General features: G+C 38.8%; 1 protein-coding gene across 5 annotated transcripts in view; it reads right to left on the bottom strand.

The window, feature by feature from the left end:
• The window catches only part of LOC306906988 (utrophin-like), a gene marked incomplete at its 3' end in the record, with an annotated part of 107,437 nt that overhangs the window by 39,090 nt on the left and 53,638 nt on the right, over positions 1–14,709 (bottom strand). For all 5 annotated transcript variants that reach the window (XM_079478780.1, XM_079478782.1, XM_079478781.1 and 2 more), the window contains exons 32-39: positions 13,884–14,013; positions 9,903–10,174; positions 9,674–9,820; positions 9,424–9,502; positions 7,869–7,929; positions 1,960–2,021; positions 1,485–1,559; positions 311–512 (exon numbers count right to left, since the gene is read on the bottom strand). In XM_079478780.1, coding sequence (XP_079334906.1) covers positions 311–512; positions 1,485–1,559; positions 1,960–2,021; positions 7,869–7,929; positions 9,424–9,502; positions 9,674–9,820; positions 9,903–10,174; positions 13,884–14,013 — 1,028 coding nt within the window. The remainder of the gene's footprint in view (positions 1–310; positions 513–1,484; positions 1,560–1,959; positions 2,022–7,868; positions 7,930–9,423; positions 9,503–9,673; positions 9,821–9,902; positions 10,175–13,883; positions 14,014–14,709) is intronic.

The raw sequence follows: 14,709 nt of genomic DNA, 5'->3' as shown, positions 1-14,709 counted from the left end.
AAGTATTTAAACTAAATGGAAATGAGTTGCCTAACTGCAATAAACTGAAATAAGTTGAGGCACTAAAAATATTAACTGGAAAATGTATAAATAAAATAAAAATAAACACATAAATAGGAACCAAACTAAAAGCAAAACTTAAAATAAAAAAGTATGTCAACCTTAATAGCAATACAATAATAAGACAAGCAAAATGATTTAAAATAAACCAAAAAAAACATGACGGTTATAAAGATACAAGTAAAAGTATAACTTCAGTAATAAAATAAATCTTGCGATCAGTCCGTCGTGTAGCGTGTGTATTGCGTACGTGTCATAGACGTTGAGCAGCCAGTTGAGACACATGTCCACACACAGCGGGACATTGACCAGATCTTTGTGTTCCTGCTCCAAACCGTCATAGATGGACGTCAAACAGTTGATGACCTCAGGAACCGTCAGCTGCTGTGAGTTTACTGTCAACTTATGCTGCTGGAACATCGACTGAGCCACATTCAGATCCAACAGATCCACTGAGAAACAGATACACAGATCAATAACAGACGGTGTCTGGAAAACAACATGCTAATACAGAAGCGCAATACAGCTAAACACTTTTCTCAGCCTTTTAATATTCCACATATGAGGAAATCACCTCATTCAGAGGTGATGTTCAAATGTCCAGTGCATGATATGTAGCGGCATCTAGTGGTAAGGTTGCAAACCGCAACCAACGGCTCACTCCACCCCTTCCTTTCGAAGCACTATGGAAGCTGACACAGGACTAATGCCGTAGAGTTTTTCGCTTCTTTGTCGGATAAGATAACGCATTTACGAAACGTGCTCTATAGGGTGGTTTGTCCCTTTAGGGCTACTGTAGAAACAACATGGAGAATTCCATGCACTGGGGCCCGCGGCGTGTGTAGATAGAAATATCTCCTTCCACGGTAATAAAATCATAACGCTTCATTATATAAGGTCTTTCTACACCTCTAAAGACATAGTTATGAATATAATATTGAATTTCTGAAAATACATTCTTCAAAAAATGACACACTGGTCCTTTAAGACACACATTCGGCGTGTTTGATCCGGTTCCTGATCTGGACCAGTGGGTGGAGCCGCGTGTCACCCCCTCACGGTCGCTGCCGGTTAGGGCAAAAACGTTATAACCCAACAAGATGTACCGCTTGTCACTTTATCATGTTGTATCTCATTAGGACTCTTGTACATTTCCGGACGATCAACACTTTTCATCTTTGACAATGCGAGAGAATGCGTTCTGTTTACACTATTTTAATTAGACCAATTAACTACACAAAAGACAAACAGGCATGCAAATGAGCAGGACATGAGAGATGAGGCATGGACACACACACACGCACGCACAAACACAAACACACCCACACAGTGCTTTTAAATGGGTCTCTCGGAGTTAATTGAGCCGATGGAGTGAGGACAGGAACTGATGCAGCTCTAATCATTTAAGACACACACACACTTACAGCAGAGAGCTTTCTGTAGCCGCCGGATCTTCATGGCCGTTCTGTATGCAGAGAATCTTACATTGTTGAGGTCAGCTGGATAGAAACAGACAAAAATGGGACGTCAGAAAGATGAGCGTGCAAACAAAACATCACACTTGAGGCAGCAATGTATCGGCTGTTGATATTTATAATATGTTAACAGCAATGAGATTCAGCATCAAATACTAGACATTAGAAGAAAAATCGAATTGGGGGGAAATAAATAGTCATAAGTTAGACTATTTGTTTAGAGGTGAAAAGCGTTTTTTGTGAGACGTGTGATTCGTATGTGTGTGATGTTCTCTGGAGATTTACTGCCTAACAGAGGCAGACGCAAACCTTCACTTTGGAGAGGTGCTGTCCAATATTTATTCAGCTGTGTATTTGAGTGAGGCGCTTTGAGTGCGTCTGAGGGCAGATGAGATGTGAATCTCTGTGTTTGTGTGACACTTACAAAGGGAATGATAGAGCTCGGTCATCTTGGGATGGTCCCAGCACGTGGACTGGTTCAGATGACTAGAGAAGAGAACAGAGAGGGTCAATTGGACTCGGTACACCCATATAACTTCCGCTGTCTGTTGTGTGGGTGTGCGTTTGTGTGAGAGCAATGCTATTTTGGACGCAAACAGGTTTTGGAGGGGCATGAATGACTGAGATAGATGAGAAAGAAATGAAACAGAATGCTTTTAAAGCGAAATTAAGGGAGGTCAGAGGCCGGACGATATGTCTGACACCAGTTCTTAGTATCTGTGTGTGTGTGTGTGTGTGTGTGTAAAGCCCCGAGTGTTTTTATTACAATGCCCTGCTTGAATCAATTTATGGCTTTAAACATTTCACATCTTTTGCGCCCACCCTTTCATTGTTTTTAAATGTAGACCATTAAACATAGAAAGAAATGCTCGTGCTAGCATTGTTGTGCTATAGACATGAATGATATATTTAAATCATGTAGCTTGTTTTGTTTTTTTAAGCGATCAGATTTGGGCAATTCCATGCACGTTTTAAAGGCACAATAAGTACATTTGGACCGCTAGATGGTTTACTTTCGAAACAACAATGAAAGGCGAAGCTAAATGACGTTATGTATGCCTTTTTGGGTTTCTTTTACTCGCCAAAGAGAATTTGTGATCCATAATAACAGAACAACAGGTCCTGCGTCCCAGATGCTGTATAGCCACATTTGCATTTGCATGTTGCCGAGTTTCGTGCAGAGCAGCGGATATTAAGTCGCTGATATGCGACAAATACAAGGGAGACAAGGGACGGGCCATTATTGTAAATAGGAATTTCTCTGGATCTGCACATTCTTGGAACATTTGGGATAATGTAAGTACACAACATGAAATATATCACACTGTGCAAGTGATTCTTGGATACTTCATAACAAAATTCTTCCATATTGTGGCTTTAAAAAATCTAGTTTTCACCAAAGGTTTTTAAACTTTTGAAAGGTTTTGAATATTAAAAGAAAATAACCATATTGTGGTCTATGAGGAGCAATTCCTTCTCATTTGTTGGGTATTATTGTTTCTGGTTTGAACATTTTAATTCACAAAATCTATGAGTATTTATATTTCACGATTTGACTGAAAATATCACATTCATAACACTATTGCTGCTAACTCACATAGCAAGCGTACAGCAACATCCTAGCAACCACTGAGAACACTTTAGAAGAGCATTGTGATGGTGAGTCAAGCACCATTTATATTTTCTTCTCGGTAAATGTACATGAATCTTTTTCTGGTTTCCAATTCAGGAGAGAGAGGGAGAGAGCGAGAGAGAGAGAGAGAGGTTGGGTTTGTCAGCAGGTGTTGAGATGATCTCATCATCTCTTTTATGACTCATTCACACATAGACAAGAGGTCCGATAGCGTCGCCGAATGGCTCAAACCGTCTCAGCTAGACATACTATAATTCCACAGACACATGTAGCTTTAAATAGACATTGATGATCCCTGAAGGTGGGCCAAACCGAGACGGCCGCACACCATCATTCTGTCCCATAATGTGATTTTCAGCAGGATCACCGAGGACGGACACATTCAGGAGCGTCTGGACAGATTGTGCTACGGGCGGTAATTGAGCTGGTTACAGCCATCAGCAGAAATAAAGCACCTAGGCTGCTATCTTCTCTTTAACACACCACTGCTCTCCAGCAACAGATCAGAGCAGAAGTGTTATCAACTGTACACCAAAACTCTGTCCTGAACGTCAAAGAGCTGCCTCGCTGCACGCCGTCTACATCAGCAACCACCTGCTGAGCTACAACACAACCTCATTAGTGACTTATACCAACAATTCTGTTAAGAGTGACGAAAGTAGCATCGAGTCTCACTGTCCTCTTCAAAATCACAAATAAAACATTGCTTAGAAACTAAACAAAATAAAATCATTCATATTTTTGGTAGTTTTTAATGTGCATACTCAATGTTGCATTTCTTTAAAGGAGAAGGACATTATAAAGAGGCAGAAAATAAATAAACACCTGACACAGGTTTTAGCGTCTTAAGCCGCAAATGTTTGTCAAATGCGCCGCCCGATTTGCATCATCTGGCGTGAGTTTGCGTCTATTCACGACTTTGCATTGATTTTGTATGCAATAGACTATGCACGATCGCTTCCAAGTCTTGTGTCAGTACGGTCAGTTACATCCAAAATAAGTAGAGTCCATAGGGAACAATGACTTTTCCTTCAAAATTCAACTAGGATTACAACAAGCCGTGTGTCGTGTCGCGCCCGGTGTAGACACTGTGTTAGTTTGGATAAGGGGCGGGATTAACAAAACTGTTCGAATATAGGATTGTTCTTAAGATAAATTATAGAAAGTTTGTAAGAATGTTTCTTAATACGTTCTCAAATATTTTCCTAAGAACATCTTAATTTTTGTCGTAAGAATAAAATGAAATGCTTTGTCGATGATAACACTTGCTTGCTCGTGTTGTTGTTGTCAGTGTAAATGCATGTTTAGAATTAAACTGCTAAAACATGGAAGGCATCACTTTTTTTTAAGAAGTGTAGATTAAATCAGCAGAGACACACACAGTACAGTATATGCTTACAGTAACAGATGTGAGAAGGTTTTATTCTGAGCCCGGAGCTTCTCGCTGGATTAGCTGCTCTCTCTCAAGTCCACAGCGTCTCTCTGAACGCATATTCTTATGAATAAACATGAACTCATTATATTCACAAAACAGTCTTTAGAATAACAGAAATATCCTTCTTACAAAACACATCATTCTCTCTCTTCAGACCCCCTTGATCTCCAGCACGTGTCCCTCCAGCACGTCTGACATGTGAGGCATCATCACTAAATCTCTTCTCTTCTACATTTCCTTCTACTCTCATACACATTGATCCCTTTGATCTCTCCGGTTAATGTTTCTGGTGATTCGAGTCAGCAAAAGTGTGTGTACGCTCTTTTAAAGTGTTTTCACACTTAGTTTTTTTAAGGGTGTTTGTTTGCATGAATTTCGGCTTGATGGCAAGAGCTAAAAAAAACCTTGATCAGCGGATCTGTGTACATTTTGCATCACGTCCTTGGTTTGCTTAAATGCATTGTGCATTGAAAGTGTGGTTTATAGTCGACACTTAGTGAGACAGAGTTAGAGATGAGCCACAATTTCTCAAATGCAGTAAAATATTTGTATACATGAAGATGACAGATTAAAGCGTATTTTACATTACTGTCAACTGCACACACACATTAAAGGCATTTTTTATGAGCAAATAGTTTTTTTCAATGCCATCCCACAGTATAACAACATGGCAAAGAGTTCATATTTTAACAAATTTGATGACACAGTTCTTTTTCGGTAGACTTTTTTTTTAGAAAAGTCTAAATAGATATGAAAAGAGACAAGGATTTACTTTGGCTGAGTATCAATACCAATTTTTAAGAACGACTATGAGGCAATATCATTTGCTTACTTACTCAAACTTTTGTCATCAAAATAACTAAACGGATAAACGACCTATAAATATTGGCGACCAATATACAGGAGCATCATCATCACCTCAATCCAGGCAAATCAGCCTGTCACCAATCATGTTGACCTTCGACCTCAGATAGGTCAGGCCTTTTGCCATTTACATATTTGCTTTTAACCAAAAAAGGCAACTAGTTTTGCGTCTTCACCCCGTCTCAGAGCAAGATCACTCAGACACAGAAGACACACTGTACGGCCAGCTAAGCATTTCTCAAAACAGCAATCTACACTCAAAGAAGAGCAGAGAGAGCTTTGAGTCATCTCCAATGAGAGTTTGGTGGAAGTGTAAAAGCAATTCCTTCGGGGAAATGAAAGGATGAGGGCGAAACTCATGTGTATTCATATATGCACAAGCATATGGGGGGTGTCAGAGTGATCGCTAGAAGAATAGTTCAGCTACCGGCCATTTCACACATCACACCTGCTGCCTCTCACACGCGTACAAACAAACACACACACACACACACACACACACACTCACGTGATGTTTGTTGTTTATTTACAGGAGTTTCATCTCCAGCTGGCAAGTACAAAACTCAAGCGTTTTTAAGAAAACATCTTATGCCTTCTGTTGTGTTTAATCACAGTCATTCTGTTACCTCACAAAGGTACCGTAACTATATTATTACGTTATTTTTTATGTTAGTCACTGATAGGGCATTTCTGTAAAAATGATTTGTGTTCATTTATATTTTATTTGTAGTCATAATGTAGTCTCATATATATATATATATATATTAGTGTATTATATTATTTTGCGTAATATTATTATTGGGCTCTACTTTTATAATATTAACATTAACTGTTTCTTGTTACAAAAAGTAACATTATAATTATATAAAATATAAAAACATATCAACATAATCTGCATATCATTTCTGCATATTCTCATCATACTATAAAACTTCTAAGCAAACACAAATAACAGAGCTTCTTGTTTACTAAACATGTTATAGTTTGATTTATAAAATAGATCATCGACTATTGTATGCCCATGACGGTGCCCAAAAACGATTTAAAATTCACTTATTATTTTTAGTAGTTATCGTAAAAAATCCTGACCAAATAATCATTATTATGTAGTTGCGCTGTAATAATTGTGAAATAAAAGGTTTTTGTATCGGGGTTATTGTTACTACAATGAAACCATAACTGACCAACACTTGTAGTGCTAGTCCATGCGGTTGCCAGGGTGTTGCTATGTGAGTTTGAGTTCAGGCGCCTGGGTGTTTTTAGTGCATTGCTCTGGATTGTTGTTTACTCAAGTCAAAAGAGGCTATCCCAAAAGCCACTTTGATATTTTTATATAAAAGTTTATCAATTTAAAAAAAATCTTAAATACATGCATGTATGTGTTTATTAGTATGCAATTTTTATGCACAGTTAACAGAAATATATTATGTAAACTCAAACTTTTATTTTGGATGCGATTAGTCCTGATGAAATGTTTGACAGCCCTAATATTTTGGTGTCTCTAGATATGACTCCCTTCCTCAATACACAGTGCATAGGATTCTGACATTTTGCTATAACATCATCTGCATGATTTGTCTCATTCACGTCCGTAGCACAAAGCGAAGGGTTACGTGCACACTTGGGGTCTGTTTAAATCCCCAACACTGATTTTAAGCATCGTCCTTCACCGAGTCTCCATCATCTGATTCTTTTTAATGGTATCTGACATCCATCCTCCATGTCTGGATCATTTCCAACTGCATTTACAAGGATGCTGCTGTGAGCAACAAAAATCTCTCTCTATCCCTCATTCTCTTTCTCTAACCCTGTCTCTCTGGGCTTGATGGGCACTTCGCTAAGGAGACAAAAGCACAGAATCCAACTCATGCTTTTTCAGTGGCAGTCTCGGTAACTGATGGAATCGCCTAGAGACACTATGAGATTTTCTGGAAACATCTTGCTTCATCTGATGGGCTTCAAACGTCTTTTTTACACTGTATATGTGAGTTACAGCAGAAAACCTGATCTCTGCAAAGACCTTTGGGTCCTGGATCAGTTTGTTAACTTTTCTTGCCCCTAGCAGGTATCATCATTGGAGAATTTTGATCCAAACAAGAGTAGGTTTGCGTCAACATGTGAACCATCGTGAATAACTTAGAAAGTTATTCTACCTCAACACTGTGGTACAAAGAAACGGGTTGACTTATGTTTTGTCCCTACCAAACTCAAACATGCACCGCAAGAAAACACATCACAAGAGATGTAAGAATGCAAGCTACTTATTGAATGTAAGGAGAAATGACCTACACTACATAAGCAAACATAACTGACGAGCCAAATGACAAACTGAACGAAGCATACAAACGAAAGGTCAATCGTGAGACATATGGAGCACTCTTCAGAGATCCGTGGTACTTACTTGATGTAGTATGGCACTTTATTTGGGGACACGGCTCTCTGCCAGGGCATCTGCACAGAAGCTGTTGACACACAGATAATGAAAGATTGATTTGAGCAGCATGCATTGAATGTGATCCTAATGCTCTTGTTAAATGAAACATCAATTAAGCATATCTCTCTTATAACACTGATATCTAACCCTCTTTATTTGAACCCGACACTGAAGCATTACCGCTGATATAGCTGCTCTCCCAGCAGACTCAATATAATAGATTTGCTGTACGCTTCACCTGAGAGCAAAATAAAGGACCTTAAAAGTTGTATGCGCACAAAAGATGCACCGATATATCGGCCAATAATCGGTATCAGTTCTTAAAGCAATTTAGTTTAAAAGCAGCTGATGATCAGGGCCCATATATAATGTCAATCAAAAGAGGACAGGAAAATGCAATGAATTTGTGATCCGTATAAAAAATGTTTGGTGTTCAATATTCATAGTTATTACAGTATATGAACTAATACATTTAGAAAGTTAAGAAATATAAAGTTGATCTTCAGAATCAGTATCGGCAGATATCACTCTGTTTAATCGGCTATCAATGGAGGAATTAAGTATCTGTGCATCTATAGTATTTTAAAGTATCAGATCAGAAGAAAAATCCCTTAATTCGCCATGATTGACACTAGCTTAAAGGAGTAGTTTACCTTCAAAATGAAAATTCTGTCATCGTTTACTCGCCCTGTTGTCATTTCTAACCTGTGTGACTTTCTTCCTTCCGCAGAACATAAAAGAAGTCATTTTCAGAGCTCAACACTAAGGCGTAGTCGGGCAAGTGATTCCAATTTTTACTGGCCCGACAACAAAAAAGTATTAAATAATATCTAGTTATTTGATTGTTTTTTTTTTAATCTTAATAAATATGGGTATGGTACCATAACAACTATTAGCCTGTAACTCAAAATATCTAGTTGTTGAAGACAAAGTTCCCGGTGGAACGTTCTTCCTAACTCGGTCTGGTCAACCACATCTCTCACAACCTTCTAAAATAAAAAGTACACTAACCCTCTCTCTTTCACTCAACAGGTAGTGGTCTAGCTTTTGTTGAAACTAGTAACTTTGTATTAGCACACTATTGCTCTTTTATGACATATCACTTATTGCTCCCTGATCTCTTTGTAAGTCGCTTTGGATAAAAGCGTCTGCTAAATGACTAAATGTAAATGTAACTAATCAGAATGTAATAAAATAAGATCAAGCAAGTAATGTTCAATAGCACAGATCAGGTACAGAAATTAAATACTCTAAATACTTTATAGTCTTCACTGTATTCAATCTAATATTGATTTAACCTTACTTAAGTTAATTTGATCAAGTAAAATCTGACGTAGCAAACATTAAAAACTCTGGCTGATCTATTTGTGGGTCTTTGTTTATTTACCGTTGTTAACTAGGTTACCAATACCAGCATCATCCGCTCAAACAACTTGAAATAAGGTTAAATTTTACTTTCTTTAACTTTCTTTAGTTAATATGAACTGACAATAAATAATAAAACTACAGCATGCAGACTCACTGGATAAGAAATGTTGAGAAGAAGGACCAAAATCCCTGTGTGCTTCCCGCAAGAGCTTTAACCGCTCCTCTACAGCTGCCTGAGGAGAGACGGAAATCACAAATGAACAAAGTCAGCACATGTCCATACACATAGACTTCTTCTATCTGTCATTGGGATGTAAAGAGATACTGTCCACTTAAAGCTCACACAGGTGGAACTGAAAGAGAGAGAAGAGAAGCACAGGAAAGGTTTGGAGTAGGTAGAGGACCTGCAGTAGTTTCCAGCGCATGTTGAGGTTGTCCAACTGACGGTTAGAGGTGGAGGACAGCTGGACATCCAGTGGTGCCAGTTGACCTGCCAGATCGTTCACAGCTCGAACATCTTGTTTCAGAGGAGCGATCTCCTCACGGAACGCCTGCAACACAAACCGGAAGAAGTATCTCTAGACATGGACTTAACAATAAACCAAAAATTGCGTTTGATAGCAGCATTCTCACCGTGGTCTTATCGATGTGATCCTGTAGAGAATCTATGAGAAGGTCTCCCACTGGTTGCCAATCCGTTCTGAGCTCCTCGGCCTGTGTTAGACGGAGGTCCAGCTGATCCATGGAGCTCTGGAGGTCTTGAAGTTTATCTAAAGATCTCTCCACCTGCTCCTCCCACGTGCCCACGTGTCCCATCAGCCTCTGCCAGCGCTCACCCACATCTGCCGTCTGCTTACGAATCGCTTTAGCCACCCGCTGGGCCTTCTCCTCTGGGCTCAGGTCAACTGAAACGTCACAGAAACAAACTCGTTTTCATTCATTGAGCTCCTTTGAAGGTGTAACGTGACATTATTTGGATAAAAATAAAAGCAAATCAGTTATTGAGCAGGAACACAAAAAGCGTTGTACTCGTTTTCATGGGATTCCCAGCGGTACGCTTAAAATTATTTATAATTTGAGCTATGATGTATGATTTTGTGAAAAATGTCACTTTAGCATCATTTGACGTAAAGGTGAGTCTGGCCATGTACACACTGGGTCTAAATTCGGTGGTAGCTTCCCCTTTTAGTGCAAATTCTGTTCTGTACATGCACACTGGACAACGAGTTGTTAAGGACGTATTTAGACGTGCATTGGAGAGGCGTGTGCCTTTTCTGTATGTGCAGTGCAAGAAAATGGCGTTAACTGCTAAAGCCACAAGACCTGCCGTAAAGTGCCAGTGTTGCCAGATATTTTTTGTAAAAAACAATTGCAGAGAGGGATAATCCTAAAATTGTTAAGAACATAAACCGTTACACACAGCTGTCAGCTTTATTAACTCCATAAAGTATCTACAGCTTCATGAACGATGACCAAACAACAAAAATGTTTAAATATGGCAACACTGCGAGAGCGCTCAGTGAGGCATCCCTATAACGACAAACAAAACACAGCTACTCTCTTAGCTGTACTATAGCACAGAATGCACCGGAAACATACGGTACGTGCACCTGCTATTTTATATTTTGAATCGAGATGATGACAGAGGCTAAATGTACGAACTGCATATTTCTTGGACATCTTTAAAGCGAATTATAAAAAAATGTGACAACAATTGTGTAATAAATTTCACAGTAGCTTTCATACAAAAAATGACTGCTGAAATCTTGTATATTTATATAACCTTTGTATATTTAGTGAATATAATTTGCCATAACCCATTATTATTAGTCATCCTCTACATTTGTCATTAGGTTTTGCAAACATCTAACCAATAAAAAGTATTAAAAGGTGAATGTTAACTTTCAGAACACAATTATTTAATAATTTAAAAGTATTTTTTCCTAATAAACTTTTCTTGATAGAAAGAACTTTTATTCTAAAGCCACTATACTGAGCTTTGTGATAAGTGCTTATCAACTTCTCCCATGAATATTACATGATGTTTTAAACCACTTTGTTCTTTAAACCCTGAAAAGAACCATTTCGCACTGATACTTTTCAGGACTGACTCCAAAACTGCATAAAAAAACACTTATCTCGACTCTGACAAGCCGCGCTTATCAAAATGCATTCTGGGATTACCTTATCTACAAAGGCTACATGCAATGCTGTCTTAGATTGCCACGTAATACAAGGCATTTTCAAACGGCACAAAAATATACAGCACACTATCTTAAAAACCTTTCAATGGAAAACGCACTTACGGTGAAGAGATGTTGCTGAAGTGGGCAGCTTTCTAGACTATAGAAACGAGCAACAGACACGCTCCAGTAAAATCCATTTTGTGCATTTCACATTTATCAACACGAAGCTATCAAATAATTAATGAGCTAATAAGGGAATTAAATTAATGAGCTGAGAGAGAAGTAGACGTTGAGGAGTCCGAGAAGCCTAGAGCATCACCATCTGCTCTTTCATCTGCTCATCAGACGTTTTGAGGACGCGTGCGGACACTTCAGGTCACATCGGCATCACAAACGGGACTTAATTCTATAAATGCTCATCTTCCACCCTAACGTTTCTCTTTCAGCCAAGCGAGAATCAATTTACAATTCAAATCCATTCAAGCGTTTGTGCAAAGGTATAAAATTCAATTACGATGAGCTGAAACGAAACTGGCGGCCTTATTTTGAAGCGGCTTGTACATGCTCATAGAATATGAACAGTGGAACAGATTCCTCAACGTATGAATAGCCAACATGTGGTTCAATCTCCAAATGATTTATTTGTGTAAAGATGTTGTGTGTGATTTCCTCTCCGAACCACATGAGTCTTAATTCAGCTTGCTGGGTTCTGGACTTGGATCCAGTTGAAGAGGTCAAAAGGAAGTTCAGAGAACTCTTAAGGGTTCGGAAACACAAGGTGCTCAACGTGTGAGATGCATCAGATATTACTGACCCTCTAAACTGATATCAATACCTGTAAATGTGCATTTGAATGTGTGATGCTGACATTAAAGCGGCAATACGTTATCGAGCAAGTATGTGAAAATGATTCACAATTTTTTGTGATGAGTTTAGTGTTTTCTGAAAGACAGAATTCATAGAGCTTCAGGAAGTGGAAAAGTGGAAACCGCCTGCAGTCTCTGATCTGCCAATTAACCCAGTTCACATGGGCATTCAGTCCGACCCACACACACAATCTACGGCTCGCTCAATTTTTTTGTAAAGCGATGACTGACGTTCGCCCTAAATTAGCTTTTCAAGCAGGTCCCCGTGGATGAGAACTGTGGAAGTTTCCAGACATCAGATACCTCAGTTAAGAGCGGGTTGACAGCGAGTGTCCGATTGATCAGAGTCACTTACATCAAAGAGCGTCGCTCTGAGAGTATCAAAATAAACTCTGCCGGTCCGGGAGCTGGTCTGCTAAAGGTTCATCACCTCACAGAGGGCATCGCTTAAAGACATGTTTCTGTTATAATAGTTCAATGTCTCTACACATCCTGACTGCATTTCATAATTGAAGAGGTCTAATAAATTTAAAATACGCTATTGCTTAAGTATAGAATTCGTTCCTTATTAATATTTCTAGAGATTGTAGAATAATAGAAAAACAATAATGCGATGATGAGAATTATACAGTGAATAGAGACAACTAAATCAAAGCTATGTTATATTTTAGTGTCTTTAAAGTAGCTATTATTCGCAGCATTTCCAACTATGCTGGACTCTTATTGGCTGCCTTTGACCCATCATTTTCTCCAAATAATCCATTTCGAGAACATTTTTATTGAATAAACTTGTACTGTTCAACTGAAAGTTAGTATGTTTTCCCAAAATGTATATTGCCAAACAAAACATTTTTTAAATATCTAATATATGTATTTACTCCAGTTTCTCCAGTTTTCATTTTGCTAATATTTTGAAATACGATCAATATTTTTATTTTGAAATATATTTAGTAGTTCACAGAATGAAACAAAATCATTGTTTTACCTGAACACATCCCTAGAAATAGTAAACTGAAGATAATTTTGAAAAGGTCTCTGAAGGCCAAACATTGTCCTAAATTTCCACACGTTACGAAATAAATACGACCTCAAGTTGTGTCAATGGCATTTACACACTGCTCGATTTTCTGCGTTCTTTGCATCCAAGGCAAGCATTTTGAGAGGCGTTTTGACAATTCAGAGACACCGTACAAACGAACACCATGTCTGAAAAAACGCTTACGAAAAATTTCAGACTGTATGTGCCAAGACCTTTCAGTTTTTCAGCAGCTGTCACTGCACACACTTCAGATGCACAAACAGCTCACAACACCTTTAGAAGTTCTAGCAAAAACGATACAGTTTACATCCATTATTATTGTTATGTTATGTGACTTATATTTTACTGAATAAAGGTCATCGACATGAGGTCATCGACATGAGGCGTGGCTTTGTAGACATCACTGATGACCCATTTGAAGGTCTCCCAGTTATTTACATAATACACCGTGACATGCCGAGACTTTAAATGTTGGGTTTCTTTGGTAAAACATTGATGATAAGAGAAAACAGTGTTCTCCCACCTGTTTTGGGCTGCAGGTTTTTGCGTGGTTCCTCGGGTCCTTCGATTGGCTGATCAGCCAGAAACATGCGTGCCTGGTCCAATGTGCCGAATACTAACTGCTCACGCCCCATAAGCTCCGCTCTCAGAGCCTGAAAACACACGATGAACATTACATTAAAACTTGCCATAATCATATATACCCTAAAAAATGTGGCTGCATCAAACAACCAACAGCGTAAAAAGCAGAACTCCATCCTGATACTGTAGATAGAAAGAACAAGTGAAAACGACAGCTCAAAACAAAAGGTGAGAATGAGGAAAGAATGAGAGAGTACACGTATAAAAACATACACAGAATGGCAACTGCTGCAACGACATTTCTGAAGGATTGCACAGAAATGATCGCTCTTTGACAAAACTCATTCCAGTCTTCAGGCGGAGTGGGACTTCTGAACGGCCAGACGCACACGCAATTAAATGAACAGCGGACAGGATAACAGTATCTCAATACCTCTGAGTCCTGGGCCCCTAAGACTCGACCGGAGAGCAGGGTCACCGCACCCTTCCACACTTCAGAAACGGTCATTAAACAGAGCCGGAGGAGACGCTAAACATCTGCCTTATACAGTAAACCAAACACCAACCACACATTAGCACATTGTGATGAAGAAAACGGTCCATTAAACAGCACTACGGAGAAGTTAAGAGCTGATATATAAAATCATGAAGATGATTATGAGAGCAGAAGGGCAAATAGACGCAGGCACGAGGTTAAAGAAGAAGACACTTAACACTTTATTTTTTGGTTTGGTTTACTGCAAAAGTAAGGTTATGGGTTCAACGGC

This window comes from Barbatula barbatula, assembly GCF_947034865.1.
Source record: "Barbatula barbatula genome assembly, chromosome: 17".
In the NCBI taxonomy this organism is placed as follows: domain Eukaryota; kingdom Metazoa; phylum Chordata; class Actinopteri; order Cypriniformes; family Nemacheilidae; genus Barbatula; species Barbatula barbatula.
The sequence above is the reverse complement of the archived record's forward strand: the minus strand, read 5'-3'. Positions and strand labels throughout refer to the sequence as shown.